This window comes from Venturia canescens, chromosome 5, assembly GCF_019457755.1.
Source record: "Venturia canescens isolate UGA chromosome 5, ASM1945775v1, whole genome shotgun sequence".
Lineage (NCBI taxonomy): Eukaryota > Metazoa > Arthropoda > Insecta > Hymenoptera > Ichneumonidae > Venturia > Venturia canescens.
Genome location: NC_057425.1, coordinates 4,905,068 through 4,931,451, shown reverse-complemented (window position 1 = coordinate 4,931,451; position 26,384 = coordinate 4,905,068). Strand labels below are relative to the sequence as shown.

Here is a 26,384-nt window from a genome sequence, read left to right as displayed (position 1 = left end):
TCGAATTAGATTGGCTAGAGCCTGCGTCGTCAGGGGTGGATTCCGAATATCGGGATTTTTCAAACTTTTTCTCAAACTACTTTGCATGATTGAAGAATTTTGATTAAACAATATTTGAGGGAGAAAAGTAAGCAGATAGTCGGCCTCGATGAAGAAAGAATGAAAATAACGAATTTTTCATCATTCATAACACCTTTTCGAGGGTGGTTGAGCTCCGGAATTGAGAAAATTTGAAAACTTTTTCTCACCTGGATTCCGTGAAGGCACGGACCAAAAAATGCTTTTAGTTTCAACGAACGTGCAAAACTTCACGCCCGAGGGGAACGAACCTGACTTGAGAAATTCATTCACCTTCAGCCCTTGCAGAGGGACACGAATTTTCAACTCAACCGAGAATCCTGCTTCGTGTTCATTCATTTTGATACGACAGAAAAATGAATTTTCGTACCGTTTTGAATAAACCCCCTTTTTGATAAAAAGTTTGAGTTTAGTGATTCACAGAAAGGAAAACATCATCGACACTCTACGTATCAATTGAACGAAGTTTTTTCAGCAGCACCCAACGATATTGAATCCATGGTGCTTTGCGAGGAATCCCAATTAAGGAGGGTGGATCGCAACGATATAATGTTGCCATGCTAAACCATGTTAAAAATATTAAGAATTTCAAAATGATAAAGAATTTCATAAAATTTGGTAAATGTATTCTTTAAAAATATATAAAACAATATACATTTTTTTAGATTTTTCCACAACATAGCTCTCGAGTAATTGAACACTAAAGTTCACGTGTAAAAGCATGACAGTGAAGTTTCCAACGTTGGAATCCAACGAAATGATCTGAAAAAACTCTCCAACAATTCCAGTAATTCTTCAATTCTGTTACCTGCCTAATTTGCAATTCGTAGTTTTTCAGTCTGCATCAATGATTCGTAAAATAAAAATTAATTTCGTTGAACCTCAACGTTGCGAACTTCAGCATCATTGCGCATAAGAACTTCGATTTAACGCTCAATTATGCGATAACGACGTGGTCAAAAAATTTGAAAAAAATTGTATTTGTGTACTTGATGCCAAAGAATGTTATCCCGAAATTTGATCAAATTCTGATTATTTTGATTTAGTGATCCACCCTCCTTAAATACAAACCAACCAGAATGCTCGAGTGGCTTTTAGCGTTTGTTTCGCTACTGTCACTTTGACAGTTTGAAAAATTCTATGCGCACGAGAAAAATTTAGGATAATTTGTTGCAGAAACATTTGACATTAAGGTAGTTCATGCACGAAACGATTTTCTTAATAAAGTCTTGAAATTTGTACAAAGTTTGAATGGGTAATCGACTGACACGCATATCAAATTTTAAAGGGTTCGTCTTATCGGTTATTGAGATAAACGTCTTTAAATATGAAGAAAAATACACCGGGTCTGTGCGAAAAAAATTGTTCATCTTTCCGTATAACGAATGAACGCTTCTTACGAAGTTTATGAAACAATAACAATGCAGGTTTGGCAAAAAAATCGATCGAATTTTAACACCCATAAAATACGATTAAAAAGTTGCTCATGAGTGTATAGAAAATGCATAAAGAACATTCCGGCTCAAATGAACAGAAAATAAATTGAATTTGAAAGCCTTAAACCGAGGAAAAGAAGAGCGCGGTTGAGTTTTTCATCAAGTAAAATTTCATAGTGATTATTTGTCGAAAGTTTCTCTCTCCAAAGGTTCCCCCATCATCGAAATAGTTTAAGCAACGTTTAACCAGGCTCTTCGAGATTGGAATGCACTAGAAAGAATTTTCATTTGGTTCGCGCTCGAAGCAAACTTTCATATTTGGTGTTCGATCGCAGGTATTGGTCTTCCAGCACGTGGACGTGTGCATGTTCACAAGTGGAAAGTTCAAAAACGTTGTAGCTGTGGAATCGGAAAGGGAAAGTTGTCCGATAGGTCCTGGCTCGAAATTGTCGAAGAACTACAGTCTCCGACCGATAATGGGTTCGACGAAGAACTGGATAGCTCTGGAGGACAATTACACGAAAGCGGGTACGAGCCTGGCCTCGACGGTAGTTTGTACCGGGAACAGTGAAAAGGACCGGGATCCATTTGCCATCAACGTTTCCTACTATGTCAAGGTAAAGCGATGCATTATCCTAAATTACTCCTTCGAACGTGCTTCCTTTACAATAATAAAAGGAAGCGCGAGTCTCCGATGGAGTAACTCGATGCGGCTGAAACCGTGTAGAATATAAGAATAAATAAAAACAGCAACGTACGAGAATCAAATAACAAACGAGAGGACAATTGTGTGTTAAGGTGAAGCTGCTAATCTCGCTAATGGGTGGCGTCGTCTCGTTGAAGCTTCCATTTACCCTGATGCACCGGAACACCGAGCCGGATCTAATCGGCTTCCCATCGCCGGTGCAAGACTATCGAGATAAATTGGAGAGCGCGAAGGACAATGCTACCGACAAAGGAAACGGATCAGTATCGAGCGCAGCAACGAACGACGATCGGGACGATAAGAAATCACTGATCAGTGCGAAAAAGAAACTCCTCGAACAGATGGCCAACGTAGATTTAATAGAACCGAGCGACGAGCCCGGGAGCACCTGAAAGCAGGTCGGGGTTCACGTGGACGTACCCCGGCCTGCGCCTACTCGACAAAGCACTCAAGAAATCCTTCGAGTTACTAAAATCCTTAAAAATTCGAGCAACCGTACTTGCAGAGATGGGTTTAGCATACAACGAGCCTGCTGTTGTTTCAGGAGAGCCTCGTAGTGAAGGACTCTTTTTGGCAGCACTTCCTGCTGCCAATTAATCGTATTATCGCCTCATCACGTTCGTTATTCGTGTGGAACTATCGAATACTCGAAAAATCCAATTTTTCATACACCAACAACAACAACAACAACAACAACAACAATGAGAGATTTTCAGAGAGATAATATTTCGTCAAATCTTCAACGACTCGTATCGTCTTTTCTGTGAGTTCCCGAAAACCCTGTTGAAACCTTTCGTTTCAGAGTCTTTTTATTTTCTTAATTATGATAACGAACCTTTTTACAAAATCGTCGATAAATTGTTTACCATTTTCAACGATTGTTTTAATAATCCTATTTACTTGTAACATTACTCGTGTGTCCTCGTGAAAAATCGCTAAACCCATATAACAAGAAAACACAAAAATATACTTTCACGATGACGAGTTAGAATGTTTTTTGTCCAAACAATTTGTCGGAAACGAATGTTCCGAAGAGCGCAGAGATCGTCGAGTTATTTGCGCTTTTTATCGAACCATAAACACTCAGTTCGTTCTTCGTTGTATTATTATTACAGAACAAACGCGAGAGTATCGATCTATTTTGAAAAAATATTATTGCTGCAAGAAAGACGAGACATTTTTCTATCTCTCTCTCTCTCTCTCTCCCTCTCTCTCTCTCTCTCTTGAAAAAAAAAAAAAAAAAAACAAAAAAAATCATGAAAAAGACAACAGCGTTGTGGGTGGAGTTGTATGAGTAGCGATGTGTATTCCTCAAAACATCGTTAAACGACGAAAAATGTCAATTTATTTTGTAAAAAAGATAAAAGAGTGAAAAACAGATGGAAAAAAGTAGTCGAGAAACAAAGAAAGATGCAGAGATTCATAAACAATTGGAATGTCGATGAATGCGCGCTCGGGAAAGTATTCGCGTGGAAACTCTTTTAAACGCGAATAAATTTGAAAATTGAACTAATGAAATGACCTACCTCTCCGTTAATTCCTACTCTTCCATCGAGGAGTTAACACCTTAAAAGGGACTTTTTTTAAACTGAATTATCCACAAACCAACGACTATTTTTCAAAAGAACCTTCGAAATTTTCGTACTCGAATGAAGTCGCCTTAATCTACTTTCTAAATTCAAACTGCCAGATCGTCGTGTATCACGATACGCGAAAACCAACCATTCGAAAAAAGGCTGCTTTTTTTCTCGTACCACTTCGTTGGGAGCATAATGTCCGGGCGTTGCCAGCGTCGAGTCGAATTTTCATGTTTTCTTTTCTCAAATACTCGAGCAAACTATTCGCCAAACTTTTAGATTGTAAATACTACGTATATGTGTGTAAAATACCGTGAATTATGAGGTTCGCAGTCCGAATTTTTTATTCATTTTAACACGAAACAAATCTGTCGGGCCAAACTATATATTGTCATATCAAAAAGCTCGGGATAAAATTCCTAAACCAATATTCATTTCTCTCGTGAACGATAGACGCACGTCAAGTGCTCTCTGGCTTTTATTTCAACAGCGATTATCTACCTGACGATTAAAACGTTTATATTTTGCGAGACTGAAAAAGACAATGCTGTTAATTCATCATCGAAGCCTACACTTATGTATCCTCATCAAAATAAACATAAGTTCAATGTATTTGACATAAATTCAGTGATTCCCCGACCTAAAGGTGCTTGATCAACGTTTCGAAAGTAAGTAGTTAAGATATCAATTCTGAACTTCAGTTTCTTCCATTCCAGGGTCAATCGTTTGACTAAAAAAAATTCAGCGAAAAGATAAATGGAAAACTTTTGTCAGTTATGACTATCAAAAATTGTATAATCACGACAATTTTACACGATAGTTCAAAGTCAATGATCGCTGGAAAATTCATCGGAAGCGATCCATCCAATTGGTATTTGTCAAAAACAACTTGTCGAATGATCGTTCAATGTATGACATTTAATTTCTAATCGGTGTAGGACCAAAGGGCACCGAAAAGCCTGAGACAATGTGATGTTCTCTTATTTACACTCTCTCCTTTGTCGGCATTCACATGAAGAACAAAATACAAAAACAAACCTGAAGGGAAAAAGGGAAAAACAATTTCATGAGAGAAAAATGCTATTACCATGGGCGCACACAATATTCTATGAAAATTTTATGGAATTAACTGATCTCCATGGAAACACAAAAAATATTGTATCAAATAAGAAGACGTATAAAAATATATATAAAATTACTTTTATATATATTTACGTACGTATATATTGTACGTATATAAAATTACTTTTATTTTGTATTAAAAATTTGAACACGTTTAAAATGGCACAATTATTTCACTAATAATGAGAAATAAGGAAAGAAACTCTCTGAAAAATGTATGATCAATTACTATATTTGTGACGCAACTATATAAACTAATGATATTCTGGATAACAGTTGCCTCTACACTTGTTCAATCATCTTCGGATAGAAACACTTTCTTCCTTTAAAACTTTTAAAAGAATAGTTGAGAAAATAGTTCTAACAGAGTTATTCAAATTTCATACGCACAACGCAATTTATTCTTTCAGTTTTGAAGAATTTTTACTTTTGCCACTTTTCATTGCTTCATAAAAACTGCTATATCCTTCTTTCTGTACAAAATTAGAGGCACGGCTAAACAATTTCAGCAAAGAGATTTCCATACAGAAATATAGACACGAAATAATTAGTTGGTAAAAAATCAAAAAAGTCAAGCCACCTTCAAAATACTAGAAACTTCATTCAATTTTGCAAGTCTTTTTGCTGAAAAGTGTTCATTTTCCTTTCAGAATCTTGTAAGAAAAATGGCTATGACTCCAATTTTGTATAGAGAAAAAAGTTAGAGTCATTTTAGGGTAGAAAATTTTAACGGAAAATACCAAATTGAGAGATCTCTCATTTTATGTTAAATAGAAAGAGAGAACTTTATGTGCAGATCAACGTGCAGACTTTTCACTAATTATTATGATGTTGAAATTTGCTACGTTGGGGTCTAATCAGAAAAACAAAAAAACCTGGGGACAGTATCGGTTTCATTGACCTCCTAAATTTGCAATTCATGATTTTTCAACCTAAACAAATGAATTTTGGAATAAATAATCGGCAAATTACAAATTGGTTTCTCATTTATCTTGTTAAACAATGTAGCAAACTTCAGCATCAATAGTCGTTGCTGAGGATTGTGTTAGTGACACGAGAGGAAAAACCATATGAACAAGATGATAAAATATTTTTGTACATACCATGCCAGGTGCATTTCGCATAGCCTCTAACGATAGGTTTTGACTGCTTGTTGACGTCGTCGTGAACATGGACCAGTATGTACTTGAATATGCCATTCGCATCGATGTCAACATCAGTAATTTTATCCAAAGATGTTGCCATTGTACCGAAGTTATAAACGCTCTTTCGTGTCACTTAAATGGTTAATAAAACCAGTGAAATAAACTTTCAAGACGTTTCGAATTTCTACTATAAATGTATTTTTATATTCTACCAGGCATTGTTCGTATTGATACTCATAACCTAGAAATCATCCACCGATATATTGTTACGTATTCGAAATGCGACGGATATTTTTCGTGTTGTTTATATGATAAAACAGATGTTATAAAGCCCGAAAGTAGAAAAACGATCATTTAAATTGTTGTCAGGTAGATTTATCATTTATTTACCGGTTTCGAGAGATCTTCTGCTGATATACAAAACTTGTAAACTTCTGCAGCACATTGCTGTTCTGTTTACATGCATTCGGGACCGTTCGGCAGTGTTCGGAGAGCGAAAGCAGTGGAGGTTTGTCCGTGATTTTTGGCTTTCATAAATGAAAATTGAACTTTACACTGTGATAGACCCAAAATCTTTATTTGCAAAATATACCGTCACATATTGACTTTCGAATACATGCATATATAGTTTCTGGCAATTCGTGACTATCAAAATAAGTGCAGCAGTTACAACAACTACGCTTTGAATTGAAAATTCGTCGTACAACGAATCAATATATTAGATTTTCAAATGAAAAGAAAAATGAACGCCACGCTACCGTTTCAAAACAGCTAAAATCGTGCTTTGATGATCTTTCTCCCACAAAATGGTATTTTACAACACGAAGCAACAACTTTAAGATCTTTACCCCATAAAATCTCGTCCACGTGACGATAAAGGCTTTTCAAGTGCAAGTATAAACGTGGTAAAAATAAAACTTCTCAACATACATAACCAAAAAAAATTTGTTTTTTTTTTATATTTAGGCGATGCAAAGAAAGGATTCTTGCGGTTCTCTCCATTAAGCTATTATTATGAAATTGTTTTCGATCGATTTAATGATTAAGGATCGAGTTGAATGCTACTCATTCCAACGCCTAACCAATTTATTCCCCGAATATGCTCGATCAATATTTTTCAAGTATTTTTTCATCAATAATTTTCATATCAGAATAAAACGTCACGCCACGCAAATGAAATGTGTCGAGAAATTTTTCAACACAACACAAACGTTATTCGCGGTTCAACTAATCGAAGCTGTTATGAAGGTCAATAGCGAAAAAAACAAGAAAAGTGAGAAATCAACTATATTTTTATCTCTAATATGAAGAAACGGTGTGACAAACATCGCGCACCTTTTTTTTACGTATTCTATGTAAATTTCAAATGATAACGGAACCCATTTATAAAAAAAATAAAAATTTCAAGTTCTTCAGAAATCAAAATTCGAATCTCACTTGGACTATTTGTTTATATTTTAATAACATTATATTTAATAACTGATGGATCGAAAAAAATGGTTTCGTCTTGACAATTTCATCGCTTTTTCTTTACGTCTTTTCCCAGGCGCAAAAAAAAATATTTCATTTGTTATATCGATGTTTATATACGAGACGTTATTTTTGAGATACTGATCTTTAGAATCAACCACGTATCAATTAAAATTAGGAGGTTCATCGATAAGAAATTCTACAGCGAATGTATTATTTGGTAGCAGGTTAAAGCTAAAAGTAAAACTCGACAAGTATTTATGTCTTATCAAATATATAAAAAATTCTAATGAGCTGGGCCTTGATCCGAAACACGCTCGTGCGTCATATAGCGCTTTCATCGGAGTTGCGTTGCTCAAACCAAGACCCGCACATGTACTTTGCTCCGTTTCTATTTACGTTGAAACTATTTAGTGACTAATAGTTGTTGGTAAAAAAAAAGAGTTTTTTTTAAAAGAATGTAAGTTAGAATACTAGCAACAGATTTGTGGGAAAAAAATGTAAAAGAAATGCTTTCATCAAAACAGGGAGAAGAAGATTTAAAAATTGTTTCAACGACCCTTGACAACTTCTTTTTAAGTGACTATTTTGCACTTACTCGCAGGCATGCGAAGAAAAATCTATTTATTTTAAGGGCTAAAGCCACTCAAAAATTTTCAAAAAATCCTATTTTTTAATTGGCTAGAAACTTGAACCCCTTAGAATATGAAGCAAAAAGCTTTATACCTGGAAAAAAAAATCTGATCCTTATATTTGTTGAAAATTGAACCTCTCCGTTGGAAAACTCGTCAAAAATACAGAAACGAATATTTTCGAAATCCCATGAGTGACCAGATGATGTCTTTATTTTTAATTCTTATATTCCGGATTAACAATTGCACCAGATAAACTGCGTACCGGAAAATGCCTTGAAATCGACTACCCTGTCAAAAATAGCTCTGGCATCGTTGTTTTAAAAACTTTTCATCACAAGTTTTTGTTGTAACTTGAATATGTGATCATTGACTTCCCTGAATATTATTGCTCCATCACCTATCATTCGGCCCAAAGATAGTTGTCGAAAATAGGCATTTTTTAAAGTCGTTACAAGGGTTTTTTCCCTCAACCCTTCTACGCAACACGCGCTTCCAAGCCCAATAAAACTGCATCAGTCAGTAAGGTCGGGGTTCTAACTGCCTAGTTCCATCAAGCAAGGCGTTTCATGTTGAGTTGGCGTTGTATGAAAAGGTGCTTTAGTTATCGCAAAAGAAAAGTGAGTACACATTTTTTTCGTACTCCAAACGTTATTTCCTTTCAAAGAGAAGCTAATAATATGATGTATTTAAGGTATTAGGTGCTAGATTAATTCGTAAATTTTCCTGATTTTTCTACCCAAAGACCTGGAGCTGCGCGCAGCGAACATTCAAAAATTCATATTTTCCAACAAAAAAACTGAAATGTCACAATCGATTCGGAAACTAGAAAGTATTTTGAGATAAAATTATGAAGGGAATCATTTTCCGTAAACGCGAAATAGGTCTCGGTCTGAGAGGTTTAACCGGTTGACTGGTATTGGATCATATATGTACAAAAAAAAGTCGGGCCCATTCTGATTTTGTATCATATGTGTACATATTGAAATAACTTTTTCAATTTTCAACCGATTTGGACAAAAATTGGTATACAATGGTTTTTTGGGTCGCTGAGTCGATTTTTGAACTTAATTTTCACCTCACTACCCTTGTGAAATGGGGAAAATCGAAGGTTGAAGGTGAAATTTTTCGTTTTTTCAATGGATTTTCATGCTATATGACATGAAAATTTTTAGTTTTTTATTACACTCGACTCTTTCATCGAAATCAAACAAAATTCGCTACCCCCAAAAATGTGAAAAATAAGGGTTCAGGGTGAAATTTGTTAATTTTTCACTGCGAAAATTTCATGCTTTATCACATGAAAATGGAATCAGTAACCTTGAAAACCCTCAGAAATAAATTATCGTGATTTTCGGTAACATATTGGCTCGTACCAGTTTTGGCACAAAAACTGGAAAAAAGCTCACCAATCAACCGGTTAAGGATCCTATATAGAGTTTATAATGATCTTTCATCATTATAATACTTGAGCCTCGTGTCGCTGCAAAAAATAGACACAATTTTGAGGTAAAAAAATGTTAAGAAGGAAAACATCCCCACTTGTCCATTGTTTCATTTGTTTGCCCTAGCATACAGGTGGCGTATCCATATGTCATTGAATTAATTTTTTCCTCGATCGCGAGGAATTGGTACATATATAAGGCGTCTGTAATCTAGTTCTCATCACACTATTCTTCGAGTAATCGAACTTGCATCTCCGCGAATTGGTAAGCTTTCTTTTTACTTTTTATTCAAACAATATTTTATGCTTTTATTGGAAAAACTAGTTTCTACATAATCTTCGAAAGGAAGTATAAAAGAATGAGAATAAAATTTAAGCCGGGGGTACCCGGCTTAAAAATACTTTACTGCGAGCATTTTGACTAAAGTTTTTCACATTTTCGCATCAGCATGAAGATTTAAATTTATTATTTTTTGCCATTTCAGCATAGCACGAATTAGTCAAAATGGTTGGCAAAATTGTTTTGGTCGCCCTTTTCGGCTGCGTACTCGTCCAAGTAAGTTCTCCACATTATTGTTTCGTTTCTCCATATTTTTCGGCACATTTATAATCACATGATTCTATTTCACTTTGTTTAGGCGATCCCGGTTCCCGAACCGGTAAGTAATTCAAACCTTCGAAAGAAGTATTAAGTACTACTACGGACCGTGATAACATGTTTTGAACTTTTTGTATCCCATGAGTAAAAAAATAAGGAAATATAAACGTACTAATGAACCAATGCAATAATCGAGACGTTCTTATTCTATGTCAACAGCAACCAGGTTGGGGGTGGAGCGATTTAACGTCTTCGGTAAATATTCACTAAACTAAATTTGCAATAAGAGAGCACGTGACCCACCAGGGTTGAGCATGAGTTGTAAAAATGTTCAGTTATTTTGAGAATTCACAATTCGGCGGATTGGTTAATTATTTAAAATGATATCCCATTTTCTTTCTAATCTGCAGATTAAATCAGGTTTTGATGAGGCAACAAAGAGCGTATCAGACACGGTAAGTAAATTTTGAAAAATTTCGAGAAAACTGTCTCAACTACTTCTGTATTCATGAGGATGAATTTTTTTTCTAATTCACAGTTCCAAGAGGCCAGTAAACAGGCCCAAGCTAACGTGGTTGATCAAGTAAGTACTTTTGAAAACAGCTCATGAATTACGAACGAATCGGAATCGATGTAACACATGTTTTTTTTCTTATGTAGACGAAAAAGGAAATTGCTAACGTTCTAAGACAAGGTGGAGAAGTAAGTATGCGAAGAAACTCTTGAAATCTCTACTGAAAAATTCGTAAAACTTACTGAGATCTTACCTATGCGAGTACACGTGATACAATAAATCCACAAGAATTCAACTTTAGACCTTCGTGTTTCTTATAAGAAATAGCTTATTAAAACAATATCACGCTTCACCGTCGACCTGAAAAATGATCCCAATCATCGCGTGACAAAATAAAAAACTTGCAAATTTTTTTCTGATCCGCAGATGGCTAAGGAAGGATTGAAGACGGCCGCAAGCGAAACTGGAAAGGTAAACATTTCGAAAGATAGCACGTCAAAAAAATGAACCAAAATAAATTTGAAATTTACCTGTTTTTTTTTTTGTCATCTATAGGCAACCAGTAATTGGGCTACCGAAATCAACAATGCTAATCCGGTAATTATAAAATGCTTTAAATGCATAAATATGTGCAACGATATTTATATCGTATACAAAATGAACCTGAAATAATATTGCAATTAACCAATTTTTTTTCGTACTTAGGCATTGAAACCTCTTGGCAACATCGTCAACGCAGGAGGACAGGTGAGTATATTTAAGAGACTTTTCAAAAGGCTCACTGAAGTTTTCTCTAAAACTTACTGAGACTTTTTCCATATCAGGGCGTCCAAATTGGTCTGCAGACAGGAGGCACCGGTGTTGACACTGTAAGCATTTTCTAAGACAGCTCGAAAAAGAAATTCATTGGAAACACAATTACAAGGGATTTGTTATTCATTTACAGGGAGCCAACACTTTTGCTGACATGCTAGAAGGAAAAAGCCAACAGAAGGTACAGGTTCAGTTAAATAGTATACACGAAATCTGTTTTTTGAACTTTATGTATGGGACCAAATCAAATGATTTGCCATTTAAATACTCTTCGTGACGAATGATTAAGTTAACGCACCTTCGATTCACGTTTGATTTACAGCCAGCAGAAGAACAACAAGCAGAACCACAAGCAGAATCACAAGCAGAACCACAAGCAGAATCACAAGCAGAACCACAAGCAGAATCACAAGCAGAACCACAAGCTTAAGAGGATTATTTGAAGAAACCTAATACGTCGATTTTGGATCGCCAAATGAATCATTAGAAAAACTGACTGCCTGACTTATGGAATTCTGAATCTTGGCGAAATCGAAAATTATATTAAATTATTAACTTTTCAATAATGAAAAAAAAATCACTTAAATAGTTTACAAGCAACAAATGTTGTAGCCTTACACACTCGACGTGTTCTGATAGTACAACAGCGAAGAAACAGAGTTTTGTATCATCCAATGCATAAACGACTTCATAATTGAATTCTCAATGAAGATCTTAACGTACTTTCGTGACTGCTGAGAAATGTATCAATTGTGTACTGGCTTGCAAAATTGTTCCCAAGTTATCTTCAGAAAAAATAAAAACTTTGAGCATATTTTTTTGTATTACTAATTTATTTCGCTTTCATTGCCTACGCCTGCATGTTCCGATACCTCCTTCTGGAAAGTCCTCACACAAAATACGTATTTGAGGCATTTCACATCATCGAGTCAGCCACTTCGGAAGACTGAATTTTTCAAATATATTCAAATAATTGGCTGTCGAATAATTGACTGTCAAATTGGCTGGACAAGTAAAGTGTCTACACCGAAATTGAAATATTTAAAATCATTTTTAGAGCTCTTTCAAGCGACTTGATTTTTTTTCATTATTTCGGCTGCAAATCGTCATACAAATACATGGACAGACCTATTACTCTGTGGCCCCAGCATGCGGGCTTGGATGAGCGATTCGGCTGCCGGTTTTGTCAAGAAAAATGAGTTACAAAAAAGACTATCTCCGAAATTCGAATTCAATGTACAGAAATTTTTTGGCTGCAGGAACTGTTGAAATATTTAAAAAAAGAATCTTCCTCTAAGGTGTCTTGAATCTTAAAAACTCGAAAGGAACTGCATAGCTCTTCTCAAATCTTGTCTTTTTGAGGATAAAGAAAACGAACAATTCACTCCCAACTAAAATCCCGTTCTATTAGCGCCGTTCACTTCGATTATTACCATTAAAAAATTCAACTCGTCCCCAAAATTTTTTTATCGCAGTAATTGAAGAAATAACTCTAATAAGTAACTCTGGTAGAACGGAATTTTGTTTCGGAATGCGGGGTCCGACTGTCCGGTGACGAACCGACACCCTGCCGAAGAGAATTCTCTTACTAGACTAATTTTCATTAATGGCGCCTGAAAAAATCTAAACAATTGCGAAATTCTATATTTTTCGAAAGTTTGAAAGAAAAACGCTTTTAAAGAAAAAATATATTACTTCAACGTGCTGTCAAAATTGTTCAAACAAACATTTTAAATCATCCTTTAGGTTAAACTAGAAGAGAATTTAATTTTAAAAACAAACAACTTTATTACGTTTCAACCGAACGTACAATTTTTTTGCAATCTTTCCCGCAATTGAGAAACTTCAATAACGAAGCTTTGCGCATAAAATAGTAAATATTAATATTTTTCACGTTAAAAAAATGTTTTTGCACTCTTGAAATATCCTCGAAACTATACCGAAAAGTTCGCTGTGGTGATTTTCTTCTAAAAAAATTCTCGAAAACAATCGATTTATTTGATCTCCTAAAGTAGGGCCCCCCTTAATCACCTCGAATCTAACTCTATTTCCGTCAAAGTTTCGACTAAGGCGAGGCAACTTTTACACACGCTGCGCACCTATCGCATCTGGTGTTTGGCGCAAAAGTATTGAAATGATAAATAAATTAGCGATTTATCCAAATGTGTTTTTTACAAAGGGAACACCTGAGAAAATAATTTTTTTTACGACGTTAGGCGATGAACAATGCTATAGCAAGAAAAACACGGATAGAAAATTTGGTCCAACCCCACACATGCGTGGCTCCATATTGTATTTACCCTGATTAATTTATGAGTCACTGACTCAACAGCTGCTCAATTTATTCCTAATTCCATATATGAAGAACGGACAGTAACATATTTCAAGCACACTTCTCATCGAGAAATCGAATTGCACTGCACCTACTTTACCGTAAATTGGTAAGTTTTTCCTGAATTTAATTTAACATTAAGTGGGATAATTCCATCGATAAATCGAAATTCTTTGAGCAACCAGGGTGGTTCGACTATTTTCAGGATACGGTAAATATTCATTAAACTAAATTTGCGTCAAGATGACACGTGGACCACGAGGGTTGCATGGGGACGAATCGTTAATGTTTTTAGTTGCATAAAGATGGTTCATTATATTTTTTTTTTTTTTAATACGCATTTTAAGAATCGTTTTCGAGTTAAATTTTTCACTGAGAGAAGAGTCTACTGGGGTTTTTTTAAGCCTTCGGCGGAGGAGTCTCGGAAAATTTGCTGTTTTTCACCTCGAATAATCTCTTTTCTTTTCTAATCTACAGGAGACAAACACTGTGTCGATGTCTCTCGATGGTGTCAAAAATACGGTGAGTAAATTTGAAAAACTTTGAGAAAACAGTCTCGTTTTTCGCAAAATAACAGAAAAAGCAAAGTTTTGAGAAAGCATAAACTCTGCTGGAACTGCTTTCGATTGACTTTTAAAAGATGGATTTAAATCTACCAAAAGCGCATTTTAACAGAAAATTGCTATTGGTAAATGTATTAATTGCAACGACTGTATCGTGAAAATAAATGATTTTTCAAATCTATCAGGAAACATTTCTACCACATGAATTTTCTATCGTATGGTTACTATTGTGGCGTTCCAAAGTACTTCACGAAACAACCGCTACGAGGCTACAGTTTCTCGTCAACGCTTCGTCAGGCTCTCGTCCAATGTATGTAACGTCCATCCCAGAACCCTTCGTCCACAAAGCGTCTGGGGTAGGGTACAGTAGGCACAGCCCCGAGTCTGCCACTGTACCCGAGACGAAACGCAATCCTAAAACCATTGTTTTCACACCATAGCTGTGGCGAGTCCTACATGACCGACCTTTTCCTATACCAATAAAGCAGCTGGACGAACCAAGGAGCCGGAGCGGAACAGAAACTGCCTACGGAAGCGAAGATAGAAGATAAGCAACAAGCTAGCTCTCTATATTGCTCTCTATAGTATTCCAGAACCTGCTGCCAGCGCTGTAAGCCCTGCACCAAAGCACGTACTCGCAGTACTGACAGCCGCGACCACCTCACTTCCGTTGGTAAAGTAGATTTTCCAAGTTGATCATTTTTATCAAAAAAAAATATTTATAACTCACTTTTCCAACGAATGTGAGCAGGTAGTCAGGTAATATGATAGAAAATTTATTTAATTAATTAATTAAAATTTTTTATTTTATTTATTTATATTCATAAATAGAACGTCTAATAGAACGAACATTTACGCACTCAAATAAAGAATTTCTGAAATGTTCTTCATTTACTTATATTTACATCGATTTTCGCACGAAAAATATAAACTCAAAACTAATGTAAATTCTGTACTCGTCGATTATCAAGAAAATTGAGAACCTCTGTCATCGAATTTTTTTTATCGAAGAAATCGACCGTAGCCGTCATCTGTGCTCAACATTTGGACTAGACCCTGCGACGTTAGGTTAGCGGACAATCTCTCCACACACCACCTACGGTCGTACCCAGTCGTACCCTGAAAATGACGGTAGTGGGGGATGGGTCGCTTGACGTCCAGTTTTTGTGTATAGCTTCAATGTTTGGCCGCATGGTTGCATGGGTTGCATGGTAAGGGATGTCGCGTGTGAAAGAGAGATAGCACATCTATGTCGCTGTCACCTCCGTAAACTTGGCTGACCGATTTGACCGATTTTGGAATTTGGCGAATTTGGATTCTTAACTTTTTTTTAAATGCATATAGTCGGAAGTTTGTCGGAAATTAGTTAATTAAGAAAATCAAAAACAAAAGTCCGTGTGAAGTTGGCCAAATTTTTTTCAATTTTCAAAAATATCCCAATAGAAAATATCCTCAATCAAAAATATCCCTAATCGAAAATATCCCCGATTGAATTAAAATATTCCCATACGATGATTCATCACATCCCCCTATCACAGCGTCACGCGGTGGTAGCAATGAGAAAAAAAAGCTTGGACATTAAAAGGCCCACGTGTTGCCTATGCAATGCTACAGTCGTTTCCAGACCTGTATGTACGACCGTGCCACCACCTAAAAATCCAAACGTCATAATATCATGAAACATTAGAGCCGGTAACTCGTAAAACAAACAACAAAAAAATCCTCAAACGTCATACCGACTTTCATCATTATATTTATGAAAAATGAGCTCCTCGAGTTCAGTCACGAACACATCAGGTGTAATTTGTAAGTGTAAAAAAAAATTAGAAACAACCACCTGAAAACTATTCTAAGATTTATTTGCGATTGAACCAAAAAAATGTATGATTTTTCCAATTTTCGTAGCCGAGAATCATGAATTCATCGTACCTAGAAAAGCAATCAAAGTTCCGGAGGACATGGTCGCTTGGCAAAAATCCGAGGCGTATTTCGTGAGTGTTGATCAATTTTTTGAAAAGCTAATTATTTTACACATTTATCCTGAAGTATACTTTTGTGTCTTTGATAAGACACAAATGTGCCCATTTCTGTTGCTAAATTAATTTTTAATTATATTCCCAGAGCTGAGAGTGAACATTACTTTTTACAGGAATATTTGGGATTTGTTATGGCATTGAACGATGCGGTTCAAGGAAAACCACTGGATGTGGAATGTTCGCAATCTCCGGCGGTGGTCAAAACCATTGCCATGTTAAATAAACTCGACGAATGGATAAGACAAATTCCACCAACTGAGCAGCCACAGCGCTTTGGTAATAAATCCTTTCGTGTGTGGAACGAAAAATTAACGGAGGTATTTTTTCAATCAGTTCTACTAGGAATTCCCATTGTTCAATTAAGATATTTCATCTTTTGTATATTCATTCTCTTAATTTTTTTCATTTTCAAAGCAATAAAGAACTAAACATACTAAATTTGAAAAGTAAAATTGAAATTTTATTTCTCAAAAGCGAGAAGCAATCGTGTGTGAATATTATTGTGAAAATTATTCCACAAGTCTCTACTGAATAACTTTTTCCATTCTCATTATCTTTTTTCTATCGTGTAGAGAATATCTATTAATCGTATCTTCTCAAATTCTTAACTGTACGGTTTTCTCTTTCACCTCGTGTTATTTGATTTTGTATACAATAGTTCTTGAATTTAGAGAGTTTACCTCAATATGTCTAATTCTGTAGTCCCTTAAGGAGGGTGGCTACGTTCGTCAAAATGATAAGAAATTGATCAAATTTGGTGATAATGTTCTTCAACATCAAGTGCGAAGACACAATTTTTTTCAAAATTTTCTTCTGCTTAGTTATCGTGTAATTACGCATTAAAGCAGATTTCTTATGTCCGGAATGTATACCTATATATATGGAAATGCAATGCTTATACACGTGAACTTTAGTGATTAATTACTCGATAACTGTACAGAAGAAAAATCTTAAAAAATTTGTATTGTCAAATTTGGCACTAAAGAATATATTCACTAAATTTTATTAAATTCTTATCATTTTGAAATTTTTAATCTATTTAACATGATTTAGCATGGCAACATTGTATCGTCGCTAGCCACCCTCCTTAATCCTAAAGCTGGGAGTTCTTCATTTTTTGCAGAAGAGTAAAGAAATTGAAACTAAATTCATTTCAGACAGCAGTCGAAGAACTGAAACAAGTATTGCCAGGAGATTTGCACAGAGCGATTCCAGAAATCTCTCAATATTGGTGTGAAGGTTTTGGCAATGCAACTCGCATTGACTATGGCACCGGTCATGAAATGGCATTTATCATGTTCCTGTGCTGCATGTTTAAAATAGGTGCTTACAAAGCGGATGATAAGGTCGCAGTTGGTACCAAAGTATTTGACAGGTAAAGCTACCATGAATCATTATTTTCATTCCACCACAATTTATTCCTGTTTCACTTTAGAAAATGACTTTTCTTATTAAAAAATTTAAAAAATTTCTTTTCGAAGCTTAATGATCCAGTTTTTCTTGTTCTTCCCAAGGTACTTAACACTTGTGAGAAGATTACAACTGGTTTATAGAATGGAACCAGCCGGTAGCCATGGCGTATGGAGTTTGGATGATTATCAGTTTGTGCCATTCATTTGGGGGAGTTCACAACTCATTGGTGAGCTGAAAAATACTCCATTCGTTGACTATCTTTGAAACGTAATGATAGAATTTTTTGAAAATTCATAAACTGAACAAATATTTGTGTTTGTTAAAAATTTAATGAACTTTGTATAAACTTCTGGATTTGGAACTCAACCAGTCTCATTAACTAATTTGTCTTATTCGTTAGTTTCTTGTAGACTGAATGAATTGTTTTTTCAGGCCATCCACGATTAGAGCCCCGTCATTTTGTCAGTCCCGACACGATTGAGATGTACGCTAAGCAATACATGTTTCTAGCCAGTATAGAATTCATATGCAAAGTTAAAATTGGTCCATTTGCTGAACATTCAAATCAACTTTGGAACGTTAGTGCAGTCTCTTCGTGGTCGAAAGTCAACACTGGATTGATCAAAATGTACAAGGTCGAAGTAAGTATTAATTCAATAGCGTCTGGCAATTGGAAGCTCGATAAGCTGGTTCTTCAATTTTAACATACAATATTTTTGACAAAAAATCTACATTCCTCCACAAAAAAAACGGAATCAATTTCTTCCAGACGTTCGTGTTTTTTTTTTCAAACTTGTTTCAATTGAAATCAACAAAAAAGAATAAAAATTTCAAAATTTTGATGTACTCGACTAAATATAGTTTATTGGTTGAAAAGTATATAAAAAATTGTATGAATCGAAAAAGGTTAGAATATCGAAATGCAAAAGTGAAGGAATCGATTCCCTGGATTTAATGTCAAGTTTCATTTTGTTATGTAGGTCCTCAACAAATTTCCGGTGATTCAGCATGTACTTTTTGGCTCATTATTCTCGATGAAACCTGCACCCAGTGGCGTGATTGCACGAGGAAATCGTCCCACGCATGCACCGCCAATGCCACCGAAATTACAGTAGCTCAGCGCTTAGTCAAGATACAAAACAATGAATTTTATTATTATTATTATTATTATTTCATAAAAGACCTCAAAACGGTCCGTGCCTAGGAACGATTTAGGGTTCTCGAATATTCGTCCGAGATTAGAACAATCCTAACGTTTGAGATTTAGTTTGATATGTGACTTCAAAAAAGTACAAATTAATCGATAGAACGATTGAAAATAATAATGCTGTATCATAAAATGAGCCGAAATGTGAAAACCTGTTCAGCCGCAGGTCCAGTGTACTGAACCTGTTGAATAATCTTGTATTTTATAAAATATACCAAACACAAAATAATGTAAACCTTTCAAATTTTTTCGGACGAATTTTATAATCTTGAAGGAGAAAATATTATAATATTCTCGATACTGTTTTACTTTTCTTTTCCACTCATTCGATATAATTTTCTGAGATTTTTCAACTGAAGATGTTTTTTATTGTTTTAACAACTTATTGAAAATGCTGTCAAAATGTAATTCGATGATTTATCTTGTATTGTGCTTTTGTTATACAAATTCCGTTCAACAAAAATGGAATTCATGAACAACCGCTGCAGCAGCTCCCTTCAAAGTTGAAAGAAAAGAAATTTTATAAGATCACAAAATATCTAGAAAACTTTTCAAGCGCTTTCCTATTTTCGTACTCTGTTATAGATTATTTTAGCTATTCAAAATTTTCAAAGTTCTTCCACTGCGTGTGGCTAGAGGAGCCAAAAAATTATAAGTATTTCTGTAATAAAAAGTTAAATTGGAGTTTAGACAAAACTATAACCGATTGGCACAGTCAATAAGCGTGTGAAAAATTTACATCCTGTAACAAAGAAATCTCTTCAAATACTAATGTTCTGAATGATCGTTGCATTAAAATAATTCGACGAATAACGCTCAAATAAAAATACCAGATTTATTACAATAATCAACATATGGTACACTTTCCAATATTCTTTATCATTTCATCAGACTTTCTTGGTGGGATATACATATAATACACAGATAAATAACATGCTTGATAACATTATGCTTGATAACATTATGCTTGTGATACTTGTGATGCTTTTGACATGGAAAAATTCGCGTATAATATAGGAATCAGTAAAAACGATGTCAGCAAAGATTATCTTGATTGCTTGCTGTGCATTATTATTGAAAAAAGTGTGTTTGTTCACGAAACTGATCTCGAAGCAGAAAATGTATTATGCTCTAGAACAGTATTTACAATTCCCTTTGAATCTCGTACAGTTTGACTCTTTAAACCGTTGGCTCTGACCACAATTAACGAGACACCTTTGTTCTTTTTACAGAGTTTAAGAAAAGTGCTTAGAATAATTTTTTTTTAACAGCAGTGTATCGCTCCATGTAGGCGTCATATCCTTCGACATCAGCTAGTTTTTTAATCTCAAAGAGATTGCCATCGAGAGCCAACGTTGCGACTTTAGAATCTTTCAGTATTCTGACAGGCAAAGCATTGATCTGTAGACAATTTTCTTCCAGCCTCAGAGTTTTCAACCTTGGACAATCGGCGAGCTTATCAGAAACAGCAGAAATTTGGTTTTGGTTCAGGTTCAGTTCGACGACGTAGAGTCCAGAGACAGCATCGGGAACACAAGTCAATTTGTTTTTGGAAATGTCGAGTAAATCCAGGTGTTTGAGGCCGCACAACATGAGAGGAAATTCGGTAATTTGATTGTCGGAGAGATTGATTTGTTTGAGATGTGCCAAACGAGAGAGGGACTCGGGTAGGGAGTAAATGTGATTAGAGCTGGCGTTGAGACTCTCAAGTTTGTTAAGTGCTCCAAGAACTTCGGGCAGACTCGTCACTTTGTTCTGACTTATGTTCAGCTGTTTCAGAAGCGTAAAATTGCCTATTTCATCAGGCAGTTTGACGAAATGATTTTCGGACAGATCGAGAGTCCGCAAATGCTTGGCAAGTTCGTGTATAGTCGGTGGAAGCTTTTTCAATTTAGCACGAGTGAGCGTAAGTGCACCAGTTTTCTGGGCGGTTTCATAATGAGCTGTCATAGAATTACCCATCTTCGTCGTTTCCTTACACTCCTTCCTTTATTCATACGGATATTAAAAATTTTTAACTCCGTAATAAAACGGTTTGTTTTAACACATAGCGTGCTAAATAATGAAATAGTTTTTCAATCGATTTTGTATATTCAATAAAAAGTTCGTATTGTCCAGCATTATGCCACGTATGTATCGCAAAATTCAATCGCAATATTTATGAGCGAAAATTTTGGTTTCGACGTAGATACAATATCTTTGATGACACCGAAGCACAATATTCAATTATTTTTCAAGGTCGCTAAAGTGCCAGATTATTAATAAATGTAAGATGTGAGGTAGGTAAATAAATCGTGACAACTGTCACGAGAATGACAGTGTTGTTTTGGCGCTACGATCGATGTTGCGCATCGTCCACATTTCGTGCTAACTTGTTGAAAAATAAAAAACAAAAAAGAACAGCCCTATTATAATATCGCTCAGCCGGTGCGTACTTCGATGAATCGTCAAAACGATATTCGTACGAGAGTTCAAAAAGAAAAAAATATTTTCGTAAAGTAGAATACGTTGCGCGAGAATAATAGAGTCGATGCGCGCACTTCGTAACTGCTGTTGTACACAGCGGCCATATTGAATAATCGTCCTTGACACAAGTTGGACAGAAGTCCACGAGATGTCAGGTTGTACGCGCGCTCATGTACCCGAAGATGGTTGACAAACGAAAATGTAGCGCCGCACGTCGGGTTTACATTAGATTTAAAGCGCGTCTAGTGCGTAGTTTACAGGGTGTACGAGCGCGAAAATGGTGAGATAGTGCGGTCTGTGTTTTTTTTTTTAAGTGAACGGTGTCAAAAGCCGGCGGCGGTGGAACAATGGCGGCAACGACACCCAAAACGGATAAGTACGGAGGTAAGTGCCGTCTCGTGTGTTTGATATGTAAGCGCGTAATCACCCATACAACCAGTACGAGAACTGCAGGGATATGTGGCAGATCATTGGCCGCGGATTCGCCCCGTGACATGGAAGAGCCCTGGAATAAGAAAGAGAGAGAGAGACAGCGCGAGAGGAGAGAAAGAATGAGCAAATGACGAGCGAATGAGCAACGAAAAGACTCGCTCATTTTATTCCAAATCTTCAACCGAAATAAATCTTTCACCGAACAACTGTGACATTTTCGTATCTTCTATACACACGACTCACTTTCGACAGTTTTTATCTTAACAATCCTATTCAACGACCCGTCTAACCCCTCAGCTCATTCCACGACTGTTACGTCGTCAACTTGTATCTACACATTCATTTGTGTCTTCGCATATATACAAATATAACAAGTTGGGGTAGTTATAGAGTCGTGCGAAGCGGGCCACCGGACGCGAAACGTCAAAAGCATATGCGTGTAAACGTACCGTCCAGCGGGAGCGTGTCTCTCCGCCAGAAATTTTTTTCTATAACCGTTTTATTATGACGCGAGGATAGAGGATACATTATTAAGGCTCTCGATTCGAATGCTCAGCGAATCGTGGTCTCGTGCCTCGAGAAGATCGGAAAATTCAATTCCAACATGTCTATCATCTCGACGATCCGTTTCGCGACTCTTTTTCATTATTCGAGGAGCGCAGAAGGTCGAAAATTTTGCATCTACTCGAAAAATATATTTCCTCTTTTTGACAGCTCGCGAGATTTTTCGTCGACTTTTAAGCGACAAAGTGAAATCGTATTTCTTCCTCAATCACTCGATTCGGCTGAAAACTTTTTGGCAAAATTTTATTTCTAATGACACTTCGAATCACGTGCCAGAGAAACAAAGAAAAATTGTTGAACAGCTCAACGCTAGAGGGGAAATGAGTTTTTACTGCGTCCCAGCACCGCCGGTTCCGCGATTCGGGGCTGGTTAAGTGCGAACAGGAAAAATTTGATTCCGGTCCGCGGGGTGGGGAAAGTAGAAGCAAAACGAGCCGTTCGACGAGGCTCACGCGCGGCGGCTTTTCAAAGCTGCGACGAGTGTCGAACCCCAAGAAATTCAATCGCGGGGAGAAGTTTTTTCGAGCCCGGGAAAATCATCACGTTCCTGCGGTACGACGCTGAAGTTCGCAACATTCGAGCCCAACGAAATGAAGGAAAAAACCATTTGTATACTTCACCATCTTTCATTTCGCGAAGTATCGGTGAAGCTTGAAAAACCACGAATTGCAAATTCGGCAGGAAACGCAATTGGAGAATCACTGAAATAATTTGAGGCTTCTTCCATAATTTCGTAGCACTCGAACGTTGCAACTTCAGCGTCATCTGGAAACTCGATTCTCGAAGCTTTCCGTCGGGCGTGTTGCCCCATTTTTTGAATTCCCAGGCCCCAATAACTCTCGGACATCGAGATATTTCTATGACGGAGCGAGAGAGAGAGGCGCGGCGACGTAGCCGGGCTGTGGACGTGCTGGCTCACGGTGACTCGTTCGCCCTCGAAGTACGTGCGAAGCGGTCGCTCTTCGTGGAATCGGAACGATCGAAATTGTCAGGCTTATCGAACGAGTCTAGAGGCTGCTGGTTTGCAGGCGAGGAATCGAGTCCATCGCGCGAGTTCAGTCGACGCGAGCTGCGACAGAGTTTGGAAAACAATATTTGCTTATAGCAAAGTTCCGACGAAGATCGAGCTCGTACGGTGGCGATACTCGCCCAAAATTCTTTTTATGGCACGCGGATACGAGGCCGAAACGCGTCACGAAGCGTCCAAGTTCGATTCGAACTCGTGCGACTCCAAAGTTTGTTTACACAAGGGAAATAATGAGAACACCGACATAAACATTAGCGGGCTCCAGATATGGAGCGACGAGACGCTCGATCGGAGGCATTTTCGCAGTTGGCAACGAGCCGTTCTCCCTTCACGCACGTAGAGAAAAAGGCCTCGTGTCCCCGCGGTTTTTGCACCCTACGGAGGCCCCTCGAGGGAAGGGAACAAAGAGCGCTGCTAAGGGGCGGCTGTTCGGGCCCCGTGACAATTGTATGCGAGGCCCCAGACCCCGCGGGGACCGTTGTTCCCCGAGCTCCCCCCGCGGCTGTGCAAAATGTTTTATTTTCCACGAGCAGGGATCGAAAGTCCTGGTCAACGTCCTCCATTTTCCCCTCGCCGCGGAATAACTCTTTGCCTCTGCGTCACGAGACAATGCGAGGACGTAGAAAATGCACGAAAGGTCCAAGCGAGCAGAGCCACGCGCGGCCGGAGGGAAGCCTAGTTCGAACAATTTGCTCGAGTATTGTAACGAGCCTCTGCGCGGGGGAATGTGTGCCGAGCCAGCACCACAATTGATGCCCAGCAACGATTCCGTTCGCTCCTAATTATCTCTAATTCGAGTTGATTCCTTGGCGGATGATTAAATCATGGCCCGAAACTCGTACGCGCGCCACGGACACACTGGAGAAAAGGCTCGCTGCCAAACGAGAACTGAGAACAAGGAGAAAATACGCGTCAGAAAAAAGGGGGCGGGGATCAAATGTTTTGGAATGACTTAAATTTCGAACAGCTAAAATCTCGAGTTTGTAAACTTCGAATGATAATATATGGAGACAGATAGATTCGACTGGAGCTTTGAATGCCGAAAATAAATAAAGCGGAAACTGCAAGGTTCGAGGACGTTTACATCGAAATAGAATGTAACGATGGCCCGTTGGACGATGGCTAAAATATCGATTTTTCGAAAATTCGACTATCACTCTTTCGATTCATAAATTACTACGGTCAGCGATACTGTGGAAATTCACAATTTTGAAAAAATAATGACGAAAGACCAAATATTACTGAGGTTGAAATACTGAAACACCAAAAAGTCGAACAGTCAAAGTAGCGAAACGTTGCTCCAAATACACGCGTCTCACTCGGACCGGTGATCTCCAATTTTAAACATCGCCATTTTGACTTTCGCCTTTTCGAACGACGCTGAAGCTTGCAACGTTGGAGTCCAACGAAATGATCTAAAAAAACTCCCCAATTTTCTTCCCTGCCGAATTTCCAATTCGTTATTTTTTAAGCCACATCAATAATTCGTGAAATAAAAAAATAATTTATTATAAATCTTTTTTTCGTTCATTTCGTTGAACTCCAACGTTGCAAACTTCAACGTCGTCTTTTCGAGCTATCGCTGTTCTGCATATCTAAGTTTTATAGGCTCGAAAAATTCACTTTCGATTTTTTTTGCTACTCCATATTCTGGTCTGTCGTCTGTAAAACAATTACTCTCCATTTTGAATTCGAAAATATGAACTTTTGACATTCGGATGGTCTGTTAAGGAGTTTCGGTACAGAAGCCTAAATATTAATAAATTTATCAAATTTGGTGATAATGTTCTTCAACATCAAGTGCGAAAACACAATTTTTTTCAAAATTTTCTTCTACTTAGTTATTGAGTAATTACGTGTGAATATACACGTGAACTTTAGTGATCAATTACTCGATAACTGTACAGAAGAAAAATCTTAAAAAATTTCTATTGTCAAATTCGGCACTAAAGAATATGTTAACCAAATTTTATAAAATTCTCAACTTTTTGAAATTTTTTATGTTTTTAGCATAGTTTAGCATGGCAACATTGTATCGCCTGTACCGAAACTCCTTAAAATTGCATTCGAAATGAAAACTGTTGAAATATATATTTTCGGGTAGATCCGAATTCAAAGAAGGAATTTTCGATTAAACACCCAATCTGCTGAAAGTCGATCGGGAATAAGAATTTCGACTTACTTATTTTTCTCGAAACTGGTATCACAACTTTTGGAATTTCGAAATATCGACCGTTCTACAATTCAGTTATTCGACATATTGAACCCCGCCCGAAAGAAGCAGCTTCGCAACGGAACGGTGGAAAAATATGTGCATTCTCTCGTCATCTCCGTCAAGCGGCACGAACTGATGTTCTTCCGGAAAAAGCGACGCGAGGAGAAGCTCGAGCTCGAGAGAAAGAAAATAGCTGCTATTCAGATTTTGCTTCGCGATGTGCAAACGGAGATACAGAGGCACTCAAGTAAATTACTGCGACTGCAGCAGCCCCGGAGCCGGGAGTAGGTCGAGGGAGAAAAAATCCGGTTAATCCATAACGAGGAGCAGAATGTTTGCAGATGCGAACAACCTGGTGAGAAAAAGAAATCATTAAATTCCGTCGCTCTTCCTCCTCCTGCTCGAGCCACTATAGCAAACCGCTCGAATGAAAATACTTTGGAGTACGAATGCGGAAGCTGCGGAGAACGTTGAGTAGACGGAGAAAAAATGACGTCACCGAAGTCAAATGTCAATAGTTTCGCGCGGTGCATCCTCTCTCACAGGAAATGTTGAAAAATCCGACGACGCGGTACACGCACATCGACCGAAAGA

At 37.1% G+C, this 26,384-nt stretch overlaps 6 protein-coding genes across 6 annotated transcripts in view; 4 read left to right on the top strand and 2 right to left on the bottom strand.

Moving 5' to 3' along the window:
• The window catches only part of LOC122410764 (phosrestin-2-like), a 40,342-nt gene extending 35,933 nt beyond the window's left edge, over nt 1–4,409 (top strand). Inside the window, exons 9-10 of the mRNA XM_043419170.1 lie at nt 1,850–2,131; nt 2,313–4,409. Of these exons, the coding sequence (XP_043275105.1) occupies nt 1,850–2,131; nt 2,313–2,612 (582 nt within the window). The 3' untranslated portion in view covers nt 2,613–4,409. The remainder of the gene's footprint in view (nt 1–1,849; nt 2,132–2,312) is intronic.
• LOC122410765 (14 kDa phosphohistidine phosphatase-like) overlaps nt 1–6,586 on the bottom strand; it is a 56,070-nt gene extending 49,484 nt beyond the window's left edge. The window contains exons 1-2 of the mRNA XM_043419171.1: nt 6,455–6,586; nt 6,023–6,196 (exon numbers count right to left, since the gene is read on the bottom strand). Of these exons, the coding sequence (XP_043275106.1) occupies nt 6,023–6,196; nt 6,455–6,530 (250 nt within the window). The 5' untranslated portion in view covers nt 6,531–6,586. The remainder of the gene's footprint in view (nt 1–6,022; nt 6,197–6,454) is intronic.
• Nucleotides 6,587–10,638: 4,052 nt separating this feature from the next.
• LOC122410766 (uncharacterized) lies at nt 10,639–12,320 on the top strand. The gene is made up of 8 exons (XM_043419173.1): nt 10,639–10,791; nt 10,869–10,910; nt 11,149–11,193; nt 11,278–11,319; nt 11,428–11,469; nt 11,547–11,591; nt 11,669–11,716; nt 11,858–12,320. Exons 1-8 carry the CDS (start codon nt 10,717–10,719, stop codon nt 11,963–11,965), a joined length of 447 nt encoding a protein of 148 aa, XP_043275108.1. The 5' UTR covers nt 10,639–10,716; the 3' UTR covers nt 11,966–12,320.
• A 3,355-nt stretch (nt 12,321–15,675) lies between these two features.
• LOC122411634 (serine/threonine-protein phosphatase 2A activator-like) lies at nt 15,676–19,315 on the top strand. Its single transcript, XM_043420597.1, has 7 exons — nt 15,676–16,236; nt 16,336–16,421; nt 16,580–16,783; nt 17,624–17,841; nt 17,981–18,105; nt 18,312–18,520; nt 18,860–19,315. The coding sequence occupies exons 1-7, from the start codon at nt 16,194–16,196 to the stop codon at nt 18,992–18,994; spliced, it is 1,020 nt and encodes a 339-aa protein (XP_043276532.1). The 5' UTR covers nt 15,676–16,193; the 3' UTR covers nt 18,995–19,315.
• A 592-nt stretch (nt 19,316–19,907) lies between these two features.
• Nucleotides 19,908–21,685, bottom strand: LOC122411635 (leucine-rich repeat-containing protein 57-like). Its single transcript, XM_043420598.1, has one exon. It carries the CDS (start codon nt 21,046–21,048, stop codon nt 20,335–20,337), a length of 714 nt encoding a protein of 237 aa, XP_043276533.1. The 5' UTR covers nt 21,049–21,685; the 3' UTR covers nt 19,908–20,334.
• A 45-nt stretch (nt 21,686–21,730) lies between these two features.
• Nucleotides 21,731–26,384, top strand: part of C3G (C3G guanyl-nucleotide exchange factor) — a 78,026-nt gene continuing 73,372 nt past the window's right edge. Inside the window, exon 1 of the mRNA XM_043420595.1 lies at nt 21,731–21,936. Coding sequence (XP_043276530.1) covers nt 21,900–21,936 — 37 coding nt within the window. The 5' untranslated portion in view covers nt 21,731–21,899. The remainder of the gene's footprint in view (nt 21,937–26,384) is intronic.

Excerpts from the sequence above, each read along its gene's own strand:
- LOC122410766 (XM_043419173.1), top strand. The coding sequence starts at position 10,717 with ATGAGGATGAATTTTTTTTCTAATTCACAGTTCCAAGAGGCCAGTAAA. Across the intron at positions 11,194-11,277 it reads CCGCAAGCGAAACTGGAAAG|GCAACCAGTAATTGGGCTAC; the intron begins GTAAACATTTCG and ends TGTCATCTATAG. Across the intron at positions 11,717-11,857 it reads AAGGAAAAAGCCAACAGAAG|CCAGCAGAAGAACAACAAGC; the intron begins GTACAGGTTCAG and ends TTTGATTTACAG.
- LOC122411634 (XM_043420597.1), top strand. The coding sequence starts at position 16,194 with ATGAGCTCCTCGAGTTCAGTCACGAACACATCAGGTGTAATTT. Across the intron at positions 17,842-17,980 it reads GGTACCAAAGTATTTGACAG|GTACTTAACACTTGTGAGAA; the intron begins GTAAAGCTACCA and ends GTTCTTCCCAAG. Across the intron at positions 18,106-18,311 it reads GGGGAGTTCACAACTCATTG|GCCATCCACGATTAGAGCCC; the intron begins GTGAGCTGAAAA and ends TTGTTTTTTCAG.
- LOC122411635 (XM_043420598.1), bottom strand. The coding sequence starts at position 21,048 with ATGGGTAATTCTATGACAGCTCATTATGAAACCGCCCAGAAAACTGGT.